At 51.7% G+C, this 22,043-nt stretch overlaps 1 protein-coding gene across 1 annotated transcript in view; it reads left to right on the top strand.

Moving 5' to 3' along the window:
• Positions 1–19,379, top strand: part of unc79 (unc-79 homolog, NALCN channel complex subunit) — a 37,452-nt gene extending 18,073 nt beyond the window's left edge. The window contains exons 20-51 of the mRNA XM_084681049.1: positions 317–458; positions 670–749; positions 915–1,063; positions 1,265–1,422; positions 3,068–3,249; positions 3,517–3,718; positions 3,951–4,130; positions 4,654–4,722; positions 5,501–5,838; positions 6,373–6,555; positions 6,748–6,910; positions 7,686–7,835; positions 7,988–9,259; positions 10,016–10,117; positions 11,452–11,568; positions 11,702–11,804; positions 12,574–12,714; positions 13,091–13,129; positions 13,252–13,364; positions 13,443–13,528; positions 13,984–14,157; positions 14,243–14,311; positions 14,653–14,763; positions 16,176–16,280; positions 16,392–16,469; positions 16,560–16,649; positions 16,957–17,132; positions 17,250–17,433; positions 17,884–18,087; positions 18,253–18,330; positions 18,423–18,464; positions 18,743–19,379. Coding sequence (XP_084537175.1) covers positions 317–458; positions 670–749; positions 915–1,063; positions 1,265–1,422; positions 3,068–3,249; positions 3,517–3,718; positions 3,951–4,130; positions 4,654–4,722; positions 5,501–5,838; positions 6,373–6,555; positions 6,748–6,910; positions 7,686–7,835; positions 7,988–9,259; positions 10,016–10,117; positions 11,452–11,568; positions 11,702–11,804; positions 12,574–12,714; positions 13,091–13,129; positions 13,252–13,364; positions 13,443–13,528; positions 13,984–14,157; positions 14,243–14,311; positions 14,653–14,763; positions 16,176–16,280; positions 16,392–16,469; positions 16,560–16,649; positions 16,957–17,132; positions 17,250–17,433; positions 17,884–18,087; positions 18,253–18,330; positions 18,423–18,464; positions 18,743–18,931 — 5,469 coding nt within the window. The 3' untranslated portion in view covers positions 18,932–19,379. The remainder of the gene's footprint in view (positions 1–316; positions 459–669; positions 750–914; positions 1,064–1,264; positions 1,423–3,067; positions 3,250–3,516; positions 3,719–3,950; positions 4,131–4,653; positions 4,723–5,500; positions 5,839–6,372; positions 6,556–6,747; positions 6,911–7,685; positions 7,836–7,987; positions 9,260–10,015; positions 10,118–11,451; positions 11,569–11,701; positions 11,805–12,573; positions 12,715–13,090; positions 13,130–13,251; positions 13,365–13,442; positions 13,529–13,983; positions 14,158–14,242; positions 14,312–14,652; positions 14,764–16,175; positions 16,281–16,391; positions 16,470–16,559; positions 16,650–16,956; positions 17,133–17,249; positions 17,434–17,883; positions 18,088–18,252; positions 18,331–18,422; positions 18,465–18,742) is intronic.
• Positions 19,380–22,043: the final 2,664 nt, after the last annotated feature.

Genomic DNA, 22,043 nt, shown 5'->3' on the forward strand with positions numbered 1-22,043 from the left:
ACACAAATACGTACACACACACAAAGAAACACACAGACACAAGCAAAACACAAATGAGGGAAACCTAATTTGCATCCTTGAACCTTACCTCGTATTAAAAGGGAGTCAGGTGGCTGAGCGGGTAGAGCATCGGGCTAATAATCTAAAGGTTGCCAGTTCGATTCCTGGCCGGTTCACATGACGTTGTGTCCTTGGGTCAACTTTACCCTACTTGCCTCGGGGAGAATGTCCCTGTACTTACTGTAAGTCGCTCTGGATAAGAGCGTCTACTAAATGACTACATGTAAGAGACACAACAACATCATGTTCACTGCAGGAACCTACAGACAACCTGGAGGACACTCTGCTGTTGCCCCAGACAGAGTTCTCCCTGGGCTCGGAGCACAGGGCGGAGGAAGGAGACAACTTCACGACCACGCACACCGACACCCCCGGCGACCCCTCCCTCGACAACCCACGTACGTCTCCCACAGGGTCAGGCTTGGCTAGCAGAACAGCAGTGTCCAAACCCACATCTCTTCATGGTGCTTCATGGTGCTTCATGGTGCTCACTGATGCAAAGAAAACAAAGCATAACATTTCAGTGACAGCATCATGAAAGAACCACTGATTATTTCAGTCCTCTGGGCATTTCTGTTTTCACATGAAAGCCTTGTTCTTTCCCGACAGCACTGAAGAATAATGCTGATAAGAAGTTCTCTTACCAGGAGCTACCAGTGTCTCTGAAGCTTATTTACACAATTCTGCAGGTGCTCCCCTCCCCAGCTTCACCAGAGAGCATTCACACCAAACACCGTTCACCAGTTTGAAGAATACCAATCTACATATATGAGTAAAAAGCATAAATTGACAAACCTCTAAGACATCATAGAGTACTGTATGTCATGTTTGTGTCACTATTTTATGTGATGCAGGAAATGTCAAAGTTCGAGGAGCCGGACATTCTGTTCAACATGCTGAACTGTCTGAAGATCCTCTGTCTGAATGGAGAGAGTCTTTACCTGGCCCGGAAGGACTACCCCCAGTTCCTGGCCTACATCCAGGAGAAGATGCTAATCCCCAGGTCAAGAGTGTCTGTGTGTCTGTTACAAGTTTGCATGCCTATTATAAAATGTCAACAAATATTCTGATGCTTATATTCAAAGCAACCTATAATAGTACAGGAGGCAGATTTGAACCTGTGACCACTTGATCTGCAGCGCAAGTGCTCTAACCACTAAGCTCTACCCTCCTTGATAGCCTGTGTGTGTGTGTGTGTGTCCAGCTTGTGGTCCATGCTGAAGTCTGAGTTCTGCCAGCTGGCGTCGCTGGCAGTGCCCCAGCTCCTCCACGCCCTGTCCCTCTCCCACGGCGCAGACATCTTCTGGAACCTGGTCGACAGCAACTTCAACAGCAAGGACTGGAAGACACGCTTCGAAGCAGGTGAGGGGGGGCAGCAGATGAGGGGGGCAGCAGGTGAGGGGGGGCAGCAGGTGAGGGGGTGCAGCCGGTGAGGGGGGCAGCAGGTGAGGGGGGCAGCAGGTAAAGGGGGGCAGCAGGTGGGGGGGGCAGCAGGTGAGGGGGGGCAGCAGGTGAGGGGGGGCAGCAGGTGAGGGGGGGCAGCAGGTAAAGGGGGGCAGCAGGTGGGGGGGGCAGCAGGTGAGGGGGGGCAGCAGGTGAGGGGGGGCAGCAGGTGAGGGGGGCAGCAGTTAAGGGGGGGCAGCAGGTGAGGGGGGCAGCAGGTGAGGGGGGCAGCAGGTGAGGGGGGGCAGCAGGTGAGGGGGGCAGCAGGTGAGGGGGGCAGCAGGCCTGCAGGAGCCAGAGAACACCTCTCTGTGTTTGAGTCTTTTCTGATCATCACAGTGAATGAATGAGTGTGTGTGTGAGAGTGGGTATGTGTGTGTGGGTATGTGTGGGTGTGTGTGTGTGTGGGGGGGGGGATCCATGAATGAAACATCAGAAGAAACCTCTCACCCCCCACCAGGCGCTACAACGGCGTTGTCATGGTTACCCTGTGGCTCCGGGTGGTGGAGGAACAGACAGATTAATCAGGTCTCTCTCGCGCTGTGATTGGCAGAGAGGAGCTGGTGACCTTGAGACACTGTCAGAGGACATTGTCAGGTCTCCTGTCTCCTCTACTAGGCTGGAGGTGGAGAAAGAGAGAGAGAGAGACAGAGCGAGGGAGAGAGACAGATAGAGCGAGGGAGAGAGACAGATAGAGCGAGGGAGACAGATAGAGCGAGGTAGAGAGACAGACAGAGAGAGACAGAGCGAGGGAGAGAGACAGATAGAGGGGCGAGAAACATAGGGAGGGGGGGGGGACCATAGAAACCACAGTGTGGATTAGAGCACAGTGGAAGTAGAGCACCAGCCTGCTTTATTCACAGTGTACAGGTAACACACACACAACTGACTTGTACGGACAGGGAGCTACCACATTACAAAAACTGAATACTAGCAGCACGATTAAATAATATGTCGTAATAGGTTTTGTAGACACATCATCGTGAATTCTAATGATCTAATTACGGCTGGTATTAGCTGCTCTCAAACAGATGGTCATTTACTTGTCTCTGTAAATCAAGCTAAAAAGACAGTCGAGAGCCAAGGCAGCAACATAACCCCCAGACAACCTGGCCGTCAGAGCAGACTCAGGTTAATCTCTGCTGCCACACTGCCACCTACTGTCTCTGGCTGTCATTACACCTCAGGTCCTCTTCACCAGACTGAGGATGCTGTATCCAGAACACTTTAGATCCAGGTGCTTGTAATAAGCATTGGTTTATGGGTAACAAGGTCGTAGTAAGTAGTACGTCTTGTTAACATATACACATGTTAATAAGTACCTTGTAAGGGCCTTGTTACTTATTAACCAGCACTTATCTCATAAGTGCTGTAACCTATAACCTTAACCCTGACTCTTACTAATCTTATTAACAGCTATACAATCTCACATGTTCATATACTGTAGTAAACAAATGTATAATGATGTTTATCATCTCCTGTTTACTTTTCCAACCTTATCTCTTCCTCTCTGTGACCATGTCCTGTCCTGCTCTGCTCTTGCGTCTGTCACGGCGCCCCCTAGTGGAGAAGGTGGCGGTTCTGTGTCGCTTCTTGGACATAGGCTCCGTCACTAAGAACCACCTGCTGAAGTACTCTCTGGCCCACGCCTTCTGCTGCTTCCTGGCGTCCGTGGAGGACGTGAACCCTGCCGTGGCCACCAGGGCCAGACTGCTGCTGGACACCATCAAGAGACCAGCGCTGCAGGTGACACACACACACACACACATGCATACACACACTCATGCACACACACACACACACACACACACGCATACACACATTCATGCACACACACACATGCACGCATTTCACAGAAGGCTTTGTCATAGACCCATAGAACTGCACAGAAACCAACCTAAACCCACAAATGTCATGCATTAGTTATTGCAAAACAAACAAGTACTGATCTGTGTGCTTGTGTGTGTGTGTACGTCTGTGTGTGTGTGTGTGCATACGTGTGTCTGTCTCCAGGGACTGTGTCTGTGCCTGGATTTCCAGTTTGACACAGTTGTGCGCGACCGGCCCATCATCCTCAGCAAACTGCTGATGCTGCACTTCTTGAAGCAGGAAGTACCAGCTCTGAGCTGGGAGTTCTTTGTCAACCGGTTTGAGACGCTGTCTCTGGAGGCGCAGCTCCACCTGGACTGCAACAAGGAGTTTCCATTCCCCACCAGTATGCCCCTGTCTGGGATTCTCTCTGTCTGGGATTCTCTCTGTCTGGAATTCTCTCTGTCTGGGATTCTCTCTGTCTGGAATTCTCCCTGTCTAGGAAATTCTAAACTAAAAAATAGTTTTTGAGAGTGTTAAGTACTGTGACGTGTAGCCTTTCTGCAAGGCCTTTACAGGATTCACTTTTCTACCTGATTTCAATATTTTTGGGGGTATATTATTATTTATCTTTTCAGCTATCACAGCCGTGCGCACCAACTTAGCCAACCTCAGCGATGCGGCCATGTGGAAGATCCGACGCGCCCGCTTTGCAAGGAACCGTCAGAAGAGCGTGCGCTCGCTACGGGACAGCGTGAAGGGCCCGTTCGAGTCCAAACGGGCTTTCTCTCTCCCCGAGACTCTGAGCAACCGAATACGTGAGTGGTAGCACGACAGACAGTCTGTCTGTCAGGCTGCCTGTCTGTCTGTCAGGCTGCCTGTCTGTCTGTCAGAACCTGTGTTTACTCCCAAGATCCTATTGTCTCGCTCCCTCTTCACTCATGTTTACTCGCGTGTATAATCCCTGTTCCTCATCGAGGTTCCCAGTGCTTCTTAGTCATGCCGGGAGTAAGAAGCTTAAGTTCCCATACGTTCCTCCTCATCTCCTCCGCACAGAATCCAGTCTGAGTTTCTGGGGGTTGGGCTCTAGCCTACTTATGGCTGTGTTGAGTGTTTTTGCTTTGCTCTATTTGACAGTAACGAATGCCGAATAGCGCTATTGTAACTATTTGCTGTTAGCATTGTTTTTAGCACCACTCAGAATCCACGCATCAAGTTTGAGGCCATGTTGTTTTGAAACCGTGTGAAGAGTGGAGCGAGTTTGTCTCAGAGCTCAGACGTGTCCTGTGCTTCCTCCCCTGAACATTTTCCTGAATTGTGTTCTTCATCTGTGGTTTTTAGCTTTAAGGCTTACGAGGCAAGAGCACTCGGCCCCGACTCTGGGAGATATGATAGAGAAAATCCTGCCAGGTAAATAACTACCCAAATCTGACTCATCCTATCAAAATAGAGCCGTTTACATTTCCTTCAGCATTGTCACATTGGGAGAAATATCTTGTACACTGGTAAAAACCGATGGGCCGAACTGTAAATGTGAAAAAGCAACATTTGTTCTTGCGTGACATTTGCTGTTATTTCATGCGCAGTTGAAGTCCCATCAAGATGAATCACAAACACATTATGATGTTGAAATGAGAACGTTTACTCTTGCTAATGGCTAGCTAGCTTGTCACCAGTCACACGTTGTGTTGTCCCTTCCACTCCATGACCATGTTGCAGTGATGTCCGTGGTACAGAACGAGTCTCCTGTGTGTTCCATGTGGATTGGACCAGATGAGATGACTGGTCCACCCTGTCTGTCCTGTCTGTCTCTGTGTTTGTGCTTGCTGGCCACACCCACCCTCCTCTCCATCACCTCCACCCACCCTCCTCTCCATCACCTCCACCCACCTTCCTCTCCATCACCTCCACCCACCTTCCTCTCCATCACATCCACCCACCGTCCTCTCCATCACCTCCACACACCCTCCTCTCCATCACCTCCACCCACCCTCCTCTTAATCACCCCCATCCACCCTCCTCTCCATCAACTCCACCCACCCTCCTCTCCATCACCCCCACCCACCTTCTCTCCTCTCCCTCCCCTCTATTCTCTCCCCTCCTTCCATCCTCCCCTACATCCCCTCCCCGTCTCTTCCCGTCCTCTCTCCCTCTCCCCCCTCCTCTCCCCCACTCCCCTCACCTACAGCCCGCTTTTTCCCGTCCTGTAACCCTGACGCCTCAGCCCCTCTCCCAGGCCACACCCCCTCCCTGGAGGACGACTCCCTCATCCGGGACCTGCTCCCCGAGGACGCGGGCATCGACCACCAGACGGTGCATCAGCTGATCATGGTGCTGATGAAGTTCATGGCCAAGGACCAGAGCAGCGCGGAGGCCGACATCGGCAGCGCCAAGGCCTTCAACACGGTGAAGAGACACCTGTACGTACTGCTGGGGTACGACCAGCAGGAGGGCTGCTTCATGATCGCTCCCCAGAAGATGCGTACCTCCACCTGCTTCAACGCTTTCATCGCTGGGATCGCACAGGTGTGGGGCGTCGTCAGGGTTGGGGTTGGGGTACCAAAATCCTACCTCTAGACAGATTCTGATTAGCTTTCAATAGCTACTACCTTCATTTGTATTCCGTTGTTTTGGACAAAAGTGTTAAATTATTCAAATGTAAAAATGTTAAGAAATCATCACTTTATTATAAAATCGCAACCTTTGTAAACTTAAAAAATATATATATTTTCAACCTTTCAAAAGTTTTGGTTGGAACTGTTTTTTCCAACAAAAAAAATCCAAAAACTTTTTAAAACCTTTCCAAAATATTTTTGAAAAAAAAAAACTTAAATATTTTTGCAACTTCAAAACGTTTGTCAATTAGTAAAAGTCAAAAAAGTTGTAAAAATAGATACATTTTGTAGTAAAGTACTGATACCAGAAAAATCTACTTAAGTACAGTAACAAAGTATTTGTACTTAGTTACATCCCATCTCTGGTATCAAGCTAAAACGAGAGCCAATCATGACCTAACTGCTGGGCCTAGTATTGATGACAGACTGTGTCGATGTCTCCCAGGTGATGGACTACAACATTGGCCTGGGCAAGCAGCTGCTCCCCCTGGTGGTGCAGGTGTTGAAGTACTGCACCTGTCCCCAGCTCCGCCACTACTTCCAGCAGCCCCCGCGCTGCTCTCTCTGGGCCCTCAAGCCCCACATCAGACAGATGTGGCTCAAAGCCCTGCTGGTCATACTCTACAAGGTACTGGACTTCATCAACGTAAACATTGGAGATAGCTCAGTATAGCGTTTTACTGCAGATATGAAGATCGCAGGTTCAAATCCAACCCCTTTGAAGTCACTTTGAAGGGAAATCTTCTGCTAAATTAACACAATGGTATAATCTTCTGGCCTCACAGTTCCCTGTCTCGCCCCCCTCTCCCCTGTGTTGCAGTACCCCTACAAGGACATGGAAATGAGTAAGGTGGTCCTTCATCTGATCCACATCACCATCAACACCCTGAACGCCCAGTACCACAGCTGCAGGCCCCATGCCACGGCCGGGACCCTCTACAGCGACAACTCCAACATCAGCCGCTACAGCGAGAAGGAGAAGGGTGAGCTCCATCAGGGCCTGTTGAGCCGTGAAGCATCTTCATCTCCCTGAAACACCTCCCTGAAACACCTTCATCTCCCTGAAACACCTCCCTGAAACACCTTCATCTCCCTGAAACACCTTCATCTCCCTGAAACACCTTCATCTCCCTGAAACACCTCCCTGAAACACCTTCATCTCCCTGAAACACCTTCATCTCCCTGAAACGCCTTCATCTCCCTGAAACACCTCCCTGAAACACCTTCATCTCCCTGAAACACCTTCATCTCCCTGAAACACCTCCCTGAAACACCTTCATCTCCCTGAAACACCTTCATCTCCCTGAAACATCTTCATCTCCCTGAAACACCATCTCCCTGAAACACCTCCCTGAAACGCCTTCATCTCCCTGAAACACCTCCCTGAAACGCCTTCATCTCCCTGAAACACCTCCCTGAAACGCCTTCATCTCCCTGAAACACCTCCCTGAAACGCCTTCATCTCCCTGAAACACCTCCCTGAAACACCTTCATCTCCCTGAAACCCCTTCATCTCCCTGAAACCCCTTAATCTCCCTGAAACACTTCATCACTCTGAAACCCCTTAATCTCCCTGAAACACCTTTATCTCCCTGAAACACCTCCCTGAAACACCTTCACCTCCCTGAAACACCTTCATCTCCCTGAAACACCTTCATCTCCCTGAAACACCTTCATCTCCCTGAAACACCTTCACCTCCCTGAAACATCTTCATCTCCCTTTCCTGTACTGTGACTGTTTTGGTTTCTCTCTGTCAGAGGAAGACAGTGTGTTTGACGAGTCGGACGTTCACGACACGCCGACCGGAGCGGGGAACAAGGAGTCGCAGACCTTCTTCGCCCGCCTGAAGAGGATTGGAGGCAGCAAGTCTGTCAAGTACCAGCCTGTGGAGCTGAACGCACAGAAGAGTAGGAAACAATGATCTGTACACAAACTAACAATTATTAGTATGCAGGGTAAATGCACAGTGCCTGTGTATTAGAAAATAGGTATTGTTTAAAATGTGAGTGTCTTTCTCTCTCTCTTTGTGTGTGTGCTTGTATATATGTGTGTGTGTCAGGTGAGATCGAGCTGTCGGAGTACCGCGAGGCCAGCGCCCTGCAGGACAGCCTCCTGCACTGCGTGAGAGAGGAGAGCACCAGGAAGAAGCGTCTACAGGCCATGCACAAGCAGAAGTCCCTGGACATCACTAACACCGACTCCATCCTCTACAACCTGGACGAGCACCGACGAAAGTCCTGCATCGACCGCTGCGACCTGCAGGTGCCGCCCGCGCCCCCGTCCTCCACCACCTCCAACCCCCGGCGGGGCGAGCCCCAGGGGAAGAGCTCCTCTGACGGCTCGTCGTTTCGGGTGGAGGCCGGCGAGGCCCGGGACCGGCGGGGGTCGCGCGGGGGTCAGTCGAACAGCTCCAGGCCGGTCATCCCAGAGGTGCGTCTCAGCTGCATGGAGACATTCGAGGACAAGCCCGGCCTGGACTCTCCCCTGTCCGGGGGCTCGGTCCAGGGGAAGGACGACCCGGACCTCATCGACCTCTCCTCCGACTGCACCTCCATCCCGGAGAAGCACTCCATCCTCTCCATGTCCGACAGCGACTCTCTGGTGTTTGAGCCCCTGCCGCCGCTGAGGATCGTGGAGAGCGACGAGGAGTTCGACCTGAGCACCGCGGTGGGCGTCCGCTTGAACGGCACCGCCCGAGCCCCTGCCTCTCCGCCCGGCACCAGGGCGCCGCGGAAGTCCCCCGTGTTGCAGCTCAACGTGGAGGACAGCTCCAGGGAGCGGAGGACCACAGAGGCCACCCCTAGAGGGAGCCCCCTGCAGCCTGGAGAGAAGAGGCCCGGCCTGCTGACTCCAAACGCCTCCCTGGACCTGCCTGACCGGCCGGAGGTCTCCAGAGATCAGGGTCTGGAGAGCCCCCTGACTCTGAAGCAGAAGAGGGACCTGCTGAAGAAGTCGCCCGCTGTCCCTGACTCGTCTGTGGACGACATGTGCCCCGAGGTCGGGGTGGCGCTGGGTTCCAGTCCCTCCGGCAGGACCATCTTCCTGGACATCCCAGAGGACACGGCCGTGCCCCTGACCCCGGAACACCCGGACAACAGCAACGGGGACGAGGAGGAGGAAGAAGACGAGGAGGACTACGAGCTCGGGGACGAGGACGACAGCGACCTGAAGCCCGAGGACGAGGACGACGAGGACGAGGCCGAGTTTAAGATCCAGATCGTGCCGCGGCAACGCAAGCAGAGGAAGATCGCAGTGAGCGCCATCCAGAGGGAGTACCTGGACATCTCCTTCAACACCCTGGACAAGCTGGGGGAGCAGGCTGCCGAGGCTGGTGAGGAGGCAGGGGCTGGGAGGCAGGGAGGCTGAGGCAGGGGTTGGGAGGCAGGGAGGCTGAGGCAGGGGCTGGGAGGCAGGGAGGCTGAGGCATGGGCTGGGAGGCAGGTAAGGAGGCAGGGGCTGGGGGTGGCTGAAGGCCTTATATAACTGCCAGACATAACGCAACACAACTATTCGCATTTACACAGTGTTAGCAAGCCACTGTTTCATCCGTGATTCTGTCTTGGCAGTGTCAGATCTTGCCTGCCCCCCCCTCCTCCTCCCTCACACTGTGCAGTTCCCTGTAATGTGCTGCGGCTGTTATCACGTCTTTCATTCCAACCCCATGGCTAACAAGCATCCACAACACTTTCACAAAAAGCTGAAAGAAACATCAAACAGAGGGAACGAGGAAACTGTAACATGAGATAAATCTTATATTTTCGTAAAAATGATTACCGTTGTTGGCCTTTACTTTACATCAAAGGATGTTGCAACTTAATGTAGGCGAATAATCTCATAAACGAGGTGATCTCAAAACCACTAGCCAGCGCATCTATAAATTGCATCACCCAGAAGATGTACTGCCACTGTAAATAGCATAACAACAAACTGTGACAACCTTCCTCTCCTTAATTAAATGGTAGAAATGGTAATAAGCACTCCCCTGTACTTTAAAACAGATCGCTTATACACATTGGGTGTCTGCAGCCATGGTCATTTAGGGAACAGGACATGCTAGGCCCTTCACTCATCGAGCGTTGCTTTGCAGATCACAAGGTTGTGTCTGCCCTGGACAAGCCTCGAGAGTCGGCCTCTGCCCCCACCCTCGAAGCTGCTAAACCTGAAGCCAGCAACCGTTCCTCAGTATCAAGTAGGACCCCAATACTTTCACCTGATTCTCAAGGCTGATCTAACTGATTGTGGTCATCGGGTCATTCAAAGATTGTCACTTTTTGACTTTTTGTTTGTTCGATTTTTTACACCAGTTTTTCCATGTTTTGAACAAATATATTTATTGGTTTCCTATTCTCTCAGTTTTTTTTTTTATCAAGTATTAACTCCACAAGTATAATACTTGTACAGTTACACGATTAAAAACTAAAAGAAGAAAAAAAACACACACAGGGAGGCTATGAAAGCAAAAACTGAAATGAATCAAAGAAATACATGTACGTTGAACAGTACGATTACTGATCATAGCTCTAACCCCACCCAGCCAGTACCTCATAGCTCTAACCCCACCCAGCCAGTACCTCATAGCTCTAACCCCAGCCAGTACCTCATAGCTCTAACCCCACCCAGCCAGCACCTCATAGCTCTAACCCCACCCAGCCAGTACCTCTTAGCTCTAACCCCACCCAGCCAGGACTTCATAGCTCTAACCCCACCCAGCCAGTACCGCATAGCTCTAACCCCACCCAGCCAGTACCTCATAGCTCTAACCCCACCCAGCCAGTACCTCATAGCTTTAACCCCACCCAGCCAGTACCTCATAGCTCTAACCCCACCCAGCCAGCACCTCATAGCTCTAACCCCACCCAGCCAGGACCTCATAGCTCTAACCCCACCCAGCCAGTACCTCATAGCTCTAACCCCACCCAGCCAGTACCTCATAGCTCTAACCCCACCCAGCCAGCACCTCATAGCTCTAACCCCACCCAGCCAGGACCTCATAGCTCTAACCCCACCCAGCCAGTACCTCATAGCTCTAACCCCACCCAGCCAGGACCTCATAGCTCTAACCCCACCCAGCCAGTACCTCATAGCTCTAACCCCACCCAGCTGGGACCTCATAGCTCTAACCCAACCCAGCCAGTACCTCATAGCTCTAACCCCACCCAGCCAGGACCTCATAGCTCTAACCCCACCCAGCCAGTACCTCATAGCTCTAACCCCACCCAGCCAGTACCTCATAGCTCTAACCCCACCCAGCCAGTACCTCATAGCTCTAACCCCACCCAGCCAGTACCTCATAGCTCTAACCCCACCCAGCCAGTACCTCATAGCTCTAACCCCACCCAGCCAGTACCTCATAGCTCTAACCGCACCCACCCAGTACCTCATCTCATTTTGATTTCAAACTCAGAACATCAGCGTCTCCCCATCTTTTAGCTTGTTGCCGTAGCTACTGGAGCAAGATTCTGAAGAGAAGTTTGAAATGACAACACCCTGAATATATAGCTGTGTGTGTGTGTGTGTATCCAGCTCAGTACCGCCAGGTGAAGAGAGGCTCACTGGGAGCTCTGACCATGAGCCAGCTGATGAAGAGGCAGCTGGAACATCAGTCCAGCGCCCCCCACAACATCAGCACCTGGGAGGCAGGTGAGGCACCAGGGGAGGGGCGAGGGGGGGGGGAGGGATTTGAATCTACTGTCAAGTGCTCTAACCACTAAGCTACACCCTCCCCTACTGGTGTAGTGACTCCTAAAGACTGATGTAGCTGTGTTGTGTCCAGGACCCACCAAGACCAGCCTGCTCTCGGCCCCCAGCACTGTCAGCATGTTCGTGCCCGCCCCCGAGGAGTTCATCGATGAACAGCCCGCCACCATGACTGACAGGTGCGTCAACCAATCACCACGCACCAACATGCCATGCTGAGCCGGGTTGACAGCGTGTGTGTGCGTGTCTGTGTATGTCTGTACATGAGTGTGTGAGAGTGCATGTGTGAGTGTGTGTATACCAGGTGTGTGTGTGTGTGTACCAGGTGTGTGTGTGTGTATACCAGGTGTGTGTGTGTATACCAGGTGTGTGTGTGTATACCAGGTGTGTGTGTGTGTGTACCAGGTGTGTGTGTGTATACCAGGTGTGTGTGTGTGTATACCAGGTGTGTGTGTGTGTATACCAGGTGTGAGTGTGTGTATACCAGGTGTGTGTGTGTATACCAGGTGTGTGTGTGTATACCAGGTGTGTGTGTGTGTGTATACCAGGTGTGTGTGTGTGTGTACCAGGTGTGTGTGTGTGTATACCAGGTGTGTGTGTGTATACCAGGTGTGTGTGTGTGTACCAGGTGTGTGTGTGTGTATACCAGGTGTGTGTGTGTGTGTGTACCAGGTGTGTGTGTGTATACCAGGTGTGTGTGTATACCAGGTGTGTGTGTGTATACCAGGTGTGTGTGTGTGTATACCAGGTGTGTGTGTGTGTACCAGGTGTGTGTGTGTACCAGGTGTGTGTGTGTGTATACCAGGTGTGTGTGTGTGTATACCAGGTGTGTGTGTGTACCAGGTGTGTGTGTGTGTATACCAGGTGTGTGTGTGTATACCAGGTGTGTGTGTGTGTACCAGGTGTGTGTGTGTACCAGGTGTGTGTGATAGCAGTGCTGTGTCCCAGGTGTCGTGACTGCGGGGCGGTCCTGGAGGAGTATGATGAGGAGACTCTGGGTCTGGCTGTGGTGGTTCTGTCCATGTTCGTCCACCTCAGCCCTGAGATGGCAGCTCCTCTGCTGCTGGACATCGTGCAGTCTGTAGGAAGGTACAGTGAAGACCTCACACCTGTACATGCAGACCTGCCCATCACCGTGTATATTATAGATCTACCTGTCAACCGACTGGATATATAATAGAACTATCCAGCATCAGCCTAAATATTTTACAACTTCCCATAAATAAGTATACTGTGTATTCGCGTACTGTATCATGTTACTCGCTAGCGGTCCTTCTCTACGTGCTTCTCCAAACAGCCCTTTGGGGCCGAATAAAGTGGATTAACTTGAAGTGAAGTGAGGAGCCAGTTGCTCACTGTGCTTCTCTGTGTGTGTCTGTGTGTGTCTGTGTGTGTCTGTATGTGTCTGTGTGTGTCTGTGTGTGTCTGTGTGTGTCTGCACTCTCATCACCACGTCTTGTTTCAGGCTGGCTTCCAGTGGCAACTGCTCGGGACAAGCTGAAAGGTATGAAGCGTCACATCCGTCCTGTTTGACTTATTTTAAACGAAGCTGAATTGCGTTGGACAGAAGGGTACAGATAAAGATGGGTACAGCTGTTCTCTGTGTGTGTGTGTGTGTGTGTTCAGCCTGCTGATCCCAGGGAACGCGGCGGGCGTGGCCAAGCAGTTCCTGCGATGTGTGTTTCATCAGCTGGCTCCTAACGGGATCTTGCCCCAGCTCTTCCAGAGCAACATCAAAGGTCCGCCCCTCTGCCCCATATGCCCCCCCCCCCCCCCTCCACAGGGATGAGCTGTGACCTTTCCCCTCTGTGTTCCAGATGTGAGCTTCCTCAGGACCCTGGCTTCTTCCCTCATCGACTTTAACGAGCTGAGCTCTGTGGCTGCGCTGAACCAGCTGTTGGAGGTGGGCTTCTCCCTGGCTCATGGCTGGAAGGTTGAAGCCCTGCTGGATGGCTGTCGCTAACGCTTCACGTTTCACTTCTGACGCTCAGCCAGCAGGGAGAGCTGTTGTCGAAGTAGTGATCGACTCGACAGAAAATGTCGTGCTGTCAGGGCATAACAACGCTGGATGAATAGCGTGTGCTTTGTGTGTTCATGCTCAGCCAGTCATGTTTAATGTTCACTGCCCCTTTGGTTATTCAAACTGTTTTACTCACAACTGATGTTTTGAGATACGGGTCTTGTGGAAAATGCGACTGATTTCCACAGCTCCTGCGTCCTGCACAGTCATTCATCACTGCTTTAAACCACACTGACCCCAACCCCGGCAAATACAATCTTAAACAACGTACAAAACAAATGTAATTGCTCTGCCAACAGATCTTCATTATGTAACCCTGTTATCCCTCCGTCCTGCAGGGTCTAAACAACAAGAAGAGCCTGCCAGCAGGGGGCACTATGCTGCACTGCCTGGAGAACATCGCCACCTTCATGGAGGCCCTGCCCATGGACTCCCCCAGCAACCTGTGGACCACGATCTGCAACCAGTTCCAGACCTTCCTCACCCGGCTGCCCTCCGTGCTGCCTCTGAAGGTGCCTGCTCGCCGATGCCAGGGGGGAGGTCCCTGGCTCCCGTCTCCTGCGCTCCTAACCAGTTAACCATCTGTCTCCCCCCCAGTGTCACCTGGACTCCGGTCTGAGGATCCTCATCTGCCTGCTGAAGATCCCGACCACGAGCGCCACGCGGGTGAGCTGAGCCAGCTTCCTGTTGTGTTCATGTCGAGACGTGAACAAGGCCTGACGCTCATCTTCTTGTTTGTCTTTTTCCTCAATTCCCCTCCTCCTCCTCCTCTTCCTCCTCCTGTTCCTGTTCATTTCCCTGTTCCTCCTCTTCCTGATTCTCTTCCTCCTCCTCCTCCTCCTCCCCTCATCCTCTTCCTCTTCTTCCTCCTGTTCCTCTCCATGTTCCTCCTCTTCCTGAATCTCTTCCTCCTCCCACTTCCTCCTCTTCCTCCTCCTCCTCCTCTCCCTGTTCCTCCTCTTCCTGATTCTCTTCCTCTTCCTCCACCTCCTTCTCCTCTTCTTCAGAGCTTACTGGAGCCCTTCTCCAAGCTGCTAAGCTTCGTCATCCAGTACGGCATCTTCAGCCTCTCCTACCTGGTGGAGCTCTGCGGCCTCTGTTACAAAACCTTCAACAAGGTAAGCCGCAAGGCGTGACTCCATTCAAACAGAAACTGTGTGATTGGACTATGATCGTCTTATGAGAGAGAGTCCCTTCACGGCCGGAAGAACATGAAGTTAACATCTGTCGCTAGTCAGAGGTTGGAGTCCCTAGCGCGGACCCAGTCCCAGGTTCATCTGTCAGGGGTCACACCTCTGTCCAGACAGGAATGTGACAGGAGTGTTACAGGTGATTAAGTAGGCAATCAGCCGGTATTGATGAACCTGATTGGTGGTGGGGGGGGGGTATGACCTGAAGATATATGGTGTGAGTCTGAGAGTGAGTCTGTCAGAGGGGGCTGGAACAAGGCCTGTCTCCAGAGACACAACGGATGGCTCCTCCGCCTGCCTCCTCTGCCAACACAGCCTACTTTATGTCCACCACATTATGGATTTTCCCCCCACCTAGTTTAATCCTCTATATATAATTCCGATATTTTTTTCAATTCGAGAGTCAACGTGAGGGATTGCTGCTGAAATGTTGATGTGGCTTTGCCGGCTCTGAGGTGAGCCGAACTCTCGCTCAAACAGTTCAAGAAAAAGTTCAGGAGAAAATATGTGCATTAGAAAGTCTGGCTGGGAAGAAGGCCATGTTGCATTATTAAACAAAGTAACGCGCCATTAACTTTCAATTATGAGAGCATGCACAGAAAGCTATGCATACATTAACGACAACAAAATAAACAGCCGACCATCTTGCACAGCACGCTAATAGATGAGGGCATGCCTGAACCACTGTTTCAGCAGTAAACAGGCCTGTTGGGAGAGGAGAGAGAATGAAAGAGGGAAAAAGAGAACTATGGAGGAAAAGAATGACTGTATTTTGTAAACAGGCAGCGAGGCGTTTGTGGTGAAGGGACAAACAAAAAGAGAGAGGAAGAGTGAGAGAGGGAGAGAGAGAAATAGAGCAAGGGAGAGAAAGAGGGCGAGACAGAGAGAGAGAGAGGGAGATTAGTGCATCTCCTGGGACTAGTCTTGCTTTGCTCTGTCTCTAGTCATGTACGGACATGAGCATGCATGTTTCTCTCTCTGTCTCTAGTCATGTACGGACATGAGCATGCATGTTTCTCTCTCTGTCTCTAGTCATGTTTAGACATGAGCATGCATGTTTCTCTCTCTGTCTCTAGTCATGTTTAGACATGAGCATGCATGTTTCTCTCTCTGTCTCTAGTCATGTACGGACATGAGCATGCATGTTTCTCTCTCTGTCTCTAGTCATGTACGGACATGAGCATGCATGTTTCTCGCTCTGTCTCTAGTCATGTACGGACATGAGCATGCATGTTTCTCTCTCTGTCTCTAGTCATGTTTAGACATGAGCATGCATGTTTCTCTCTCTGTCTCTAGTCATGTATGGACATGAGCATGCATGTTTCTCTCTCTGTCTCCAGGAGAGGGACAAGTTCTACATGTCTCGTATTGTGGTTCTGGAGCTTCTGCAAGCCCTGAAGTTCAAGTCCCCTCTCCCGGACACCAACGTGCTGCTGCTGGTTCAGGTGAAAACACACCGCCATCAGCACACAATCCTCTGCCCAGACAGAAATATTGTAGTAGTGGAAAACTGTAAGACTAACTCTGTAAGGTTTGTGTTACCCTGGTGTTGCCAGTTTGTGTGTGCAGACATTGGCACAAGGCTAGCAGAGTCTACCATCATTCAGAAGCACATGATCTCATCCTTACCAGGGGTAAGAGTAGTTATTCTAGACTAATCTAATGAAAATATTGTTAAGATCATTGTTTCGTCTGTTGACAATCGGTTGCTCTGTGTTTGGCAGTGCACGACAGCTGCCATGGAGTGCATGAGACAGTACGTCAGTGAGTTGTTGGACTTTATAGCAGACATGCACACGCTGACCAAGCTGAAGGTGAGTTCCCTTCATCAACACCGTGACCCTCAGCCTGGCGGTGAGGAGGCAGCAAGCATGGTCACTGTCTACCTCACAGAGGTGCTAAACTATGGGTCTCTCGCTCTCTCATTGTGTTTCTTTGTCTCTTACTCTTTCTCTCTCTCTCTCTCTCTCTCTCTCTCTCTCTCTCTCTCTCTCTCTCTCTCCCCCTCTCTCTCTCTCTCTCTCTTTCCCCCCCTCTTTCTCTCTCTCTCTACCCCCCCCCCTCTCTCTCTCCCCCCCCTCTCTCTTTCTCTCTCTGTGTCTCTCTCCCCCCTCTCTCCAGAGCCACATGAAGGCCTGTTGTCAGCCCCTCCATGAGGACACCTTTGGGGGGAACCTGAAGGTGGGCCTGGCGCAGGTGGCTGCCATGGAGATCAGCAAGGGCAATCACCGTGACAACAAGGCGGTGATTCGCTACCTGCCCTGGCTCTACCATCCCCCGTCCGCCATGCAGCAAGGGTGAGGATCACGTCGCCGCCAGCGACACAAACACGTCCGTGGCCGTCATTCGACGCCCTTTGACCCCCCAGGTTTGTCCTCACCGGCATTGTGGTGTACCTGTGTCCTGTTCTCCAGGCCCAAGGAGTTCATCGAGTGTGTGTCCCACATCCGCCAGCTGTCCTGGCTGCTCCTGGGCTCCCTGACCCACTGCGCCCTCCACCAGAGCTCCACCACCTGCATGCCCATCCCTCTGGACGCAGGCTCGCACATCGCAGACCACCTCATTGTCATCCTCATCGGCTTCCCGGAGCAGTCCAAGGTCTGGGGGAGGGAGGGGGAGGGAGGGGGAGGGAGGGGTAGTGTGAGGGAGTGCAGGGGAGGTCTGGGGAGGGAGGGGGAGGGTGGGGTAGTGTGGGGGAGGGCAGGGGAGGTCTGGGGAGGGTGGGGGAAGGAGGGAGGGGGAGGTCTCGGGAGGGTGGGGGAGTGCGGGGGCTGGAAAGGCCAGGTCACACTGCCCAAGCAAACACTCTAAACCCAACAGCCGCAGAATGTTTGTTGTTTGCTGGACATTGTTGGGGCCTTTAAACACCATATTTACCGTCTTCTGTTGTGCATTGTGACCGTCTGGTTTATAACCCTGTGACAGCACAAAGTCAAATCTCAAAGCGTTCTCTCACGAGAGCTGACTTCTGTAAACTCTCATCGAGTACGAGGACTCCTGGTTTTCAAATAACACTTAAGAAGTCCTGCCTCCCGTCTCCTTCCTCAGACGTCAGTACTGCACATGTGCTCGCTGTTCCACGCCTTCATGTTCGCCCAGCTCTGGACCATCTACTGTGAGCAGGCGGCCGCGTCTCCTGCCCTCCAGAACCAGAACCAGTCAGAGTTCACCTCCAACGCCATCCTGACCGGCCTGGAGTTCTGGAGCAGGGTCACCCCCATCATCCTGCAGATCATGGCCCACAACAAAGTGGTGAGGAGGGGGTGGAGACACGCTAACGACCGTTAGGAACGCGGGACATGACTGGGATTCTCTAGCTGTGGAAACGTGACCTATAGCACATTTTTTGGATCTTTGCAACAACAACACAAATATTTACAATTCTTTATTTTAACGTTTGTATTCTTTCTGTCCGAGATGGTGGAGATGGTGTGTCTACATGTTATCAGTCTGATGGAGGCTCTGCAGGAGTGCAACTCAACAATCTTTGTCAAGGTTGGAGGGAACTGTCTTATGGTCTAATTGTCTGTAACAGCGTAATATTATTGAGATATTCATGTGCCTTCCTCTCTTTCTCCATCTGTCAGCTGATCCCTATGTGGTTGCCGATGATCCAGTCCAACTTAAAGGTACGTTATCTGACTCCAAAAACAAAAAAGTGACATTAGCAACATTTCATATTGCTACATATTTCATGTACATTTCATAGATAGCATAGATGCTTTCATTTAGTCTGAATCAAACCCCGGGTGATTGCCAAGTAGGTTTACACATACGAGGAATTTGTTTTGGTTCTTTGGTGCATAACAATAAACATATTAGTAGAAATAAAATTATTATTAGTAGAAGTATAATACATTTTTTTTTTAAGGTAGAAATATAAAGAAAGATGCTTGCATCCCTCCAGCACCTGTCTGCAGGGCTCCAGCTGCGTCTTCAAGCCATCCAGAACAGAGTGAACCACCAGTGTCTGCAGGGCCAGGCCCCCGGAGCCCTGCCCACCGCCCTGCGCAAGTGGCTCCAGTGCACCCAGTTCAAGATGGCTCAGGTGGAGATCCAGTCTTCCGAAGCAGCCTCCCAGTTCTACCCCATGTGATCTGTTCTCCAATCACGTTGGGGGGGGGGTGACGACTGCGCCCGGTCCTCCTCAGGACCAGCATGCACCTGTCCTGTCTGCTTCCCACCCTTCCAAACTTCAGGCCGTCGCCACTGCGGCGACCGCCTGTCACAGACTGTGATACGGACGCTAGCTCTCTTCAGCACCCGGTGTACTTATGTAAAAGCAAGGCTATTTGGGTGCGCTGCCAGAGGGATGGCTGGTAGGAGCTTGGGCAGGTGTGTAGGGGGACAAGGGTCCAAGCAGAGGAGTTCAGGTGTGGGACAGCTGTTTGCTGCAGACAGGAGACATGAGCAGGGGACACCGTCTAAACAATCTCTCTGTGGAAGGTTCAGATATGAGAGCCGCTCTTTTTTTTTCTTTCTTTTTTTTATCGCTTGGTCGCAAGCCAGAGGACTGTATAAACAATAAAATCACTTTCTTAGAAGTGCGTCTACTGTGTGTATGTGTGTTGGTTGTGTTGTGAACAAGCTTCCATTCAGCCTGGACGTGTGCGGTGTAACATGGGTCTTGGGTGTGAGTAGAGACACAATCCAGGTCTCAGGTTCCGAGCATCACCTCTGTCCTCCAGGATCACAGGAACTGTGACCTGCACATGCTGAGCCAGACTGCCTCTCGCCATCAGAGGCGGTATCGATCAGAGGCAGCCATGTAACTCAATCAGGCGTAGCCAGCCAGCGGAGGATCCCGAGTCAGCCAGGACTGCCCTCCCTTCTTAGGCTCCCAATCAGTCAAACACGATTACCCTGAAGCCGTAATGCGGTTTGTTGTGATTAAGCATTGTTTTCCAATCTAACCTTGTTACATGCAAACACTTGTCTGGGGAGGACGGAATAAATCACTGCAAAACCACAGTTTCATTTATGCTTTTCCTTCACCACGCTGAAATCGTTTCATTTTCAAGCTTGGGAACTGAGAAGTAATAGTTGCAGCTGGTAATGGATTTGCTTCTGGGAAGCTTTCGGTGGGTAGAGGCAGGGGAGGTTTGATCAGATCATGTTGGTGTTCCATGGCTTCTCTCCGCCTGCTCGGTATAAGAGGAGTCTCTGTACGAAGCGTTCGTCATGTGAGTCATCAGCTTTGAGTGCTGTCTAATGATACCTCACAGTGTGTCACACAGAAACACACACACAGAAACACACACAGAAACACAGACATAGGCTGTTTGTCGTGGTGAAACAGTGAATCTGTGAGCATGTGTGTGTGTTTGTAGGTGTCACTTGTGTTTGTGTGTTTGTGTGTGTGTGTGTGTGTGTGTGTGTGTGTGTGTGTGTGTGTGTGTGCGATTAAGTCCCCCAGCGCTGGGGCTGCATCTGTCAGCCAGCACCACTGTCGTGATCGTTTGAACTCACAGCCCTTTTAAGAGAACCTCTCTCATTAGCAGCTGCTTATGTAATCAGAGTCCCACAGGTATCCAGTCTCCCCGCCCTGTCAGCCTGCCTGCTTATCTGTCTGTCTGTATGCCTGTCTGTCTCTCTGTATGCCTTTCTGTCTGTCTGTCTGTCTGTATGCCGGTCTGTCTGTCTGTCTGTCTGTCTGTCTGTATGCCGGTCTGTCTCTCTGTCTGCATGTCTGTCTGTATGCCTGTCTGCCTGTCTGTCAGCCTGCCTGTCAGCCTGCCTACATGTCTCCCAGCCTCCCCTGCCTGTCTCCCAGCCTCCCCTGCCTGTCTCCCAGCTTCCCCTGCCTGTCTCCCAGCCTCCCTGCCTGTCTCCCAGCCTCCCTGCCTGTCTCCCTGCCTGTCTGGTGGAGGACCAGACAGCAGAGCTGAGCTGATGAGCAGGCCGCTGGAGACACAGGGGTAATTAATGCTGACCAAAAGGCCTCTCAGGCAGAGAGGGTGTGAGTGGGTCCTTAAAAATTGTGAAGGTCAGCTCTGAGATGTGCACACTCTCTCCCTCCCTCCCTCCCTCCCTCCCTCCCTCCCTCCCTCCCTCCCTCCCTCCCTCCCTCCCTCCCTCCCTCCCTCCCTCCCTCCCTCCCTCCCTCCCTCCCTCCCTCCCTCCCTCCCTCCCTCCCTCACACACACACACACACACCAGCATTTCCCTGATTAACAGAAGAGGACACTAATGGAGGCAGTCCTCAGTCAGAGACAGCCAAAGATTTCCACTCATCTGGAAACGTTCTGTTGAATTTGGAGCAGCAAGGTATCACTTTACCTATGACACAACTGGTGTGCTTTCCCTTGGATCTCTGAGAGGCGAACAGACACAGAGCCTGAGATGGGGAGGCTCCCTGCTCCGGCTCCCTACTCAGGCTCCCTGCTCCGGCTCCCTGCTCAGGCCTGCCACATCCTCTCCTCCCCTGCGCTCTCTCCAGCGCCGGGGCTGAATGAGGCTCAGAGTGTCCCTCGGCATCACCGTCAAGTGGGCCGCCTCTAAAGCAGGGAAGGCAAACCACTACTGCGGCTCCTCGCTCACGCAGCGGGTCATCCTCCTCCCTCACTGGTGCGCTTCTCCTGTTCTCTTGACATGGCTGCTGGAGCTTCACCTATGACGCCCCCCCCCCCCCCCCCACCACCACCACCACCACCACCCCCGCAGCCACACCAGCAGTTTTCTGATCGGGATGAACCCACACCAGCAGTCTTCTGATCAGGATGAACCCACACCAGCAGTCTTCTGATCAGGATGAACCCACACCAGCAGTCTTCTGATCAGGATGAACCCAGGCCAGCAGTCTTCTGATCAGGATGAACCCAGGCCAGCAGTTTTCTGATCAGGATGAACCCAGGCCAGCAGTCTTCTGATCAGGAACAGCGTTACACACTCAGACCACAGCACTTACCATGGCATATCTTTCTGTACACTTTTATTTACAAATGAAAAAGTCAGCAAAAGGTATTCGCTTATGCACATTTCGTATCATTTTGGTATATAATGCATAAATTGTGCAATGACTGATATTTGCTGAATATACATGAATGGCTTGCTCCATGAACATGACAACGTTACTGTAACTCTTAAATGGTAGCACATTGTTTCATTTCTACTATGTATCAACATATTGTCTGATACACTGCATGTAATTTAACAGTCCAGAAGGCAGATATTTTCAAATATCAATATTTACATTCATGCATCCATGA

This window comes from Hypomesus nipponensis, chromosome 3 (assembly GCF_054491055.1).
Source record: "Hypomesus nipponensis isolate SF chromosome 3, ASM5449105v1, whole genome shotgun sequence".
In the NCBI taxonomy this organism is placed as follows: Eukaryota; Metazoa; Chordata; class Actinopteri; order Osmeriformes; family Osmeridae; genus Hypomesus; species Hypomesus nipponensis.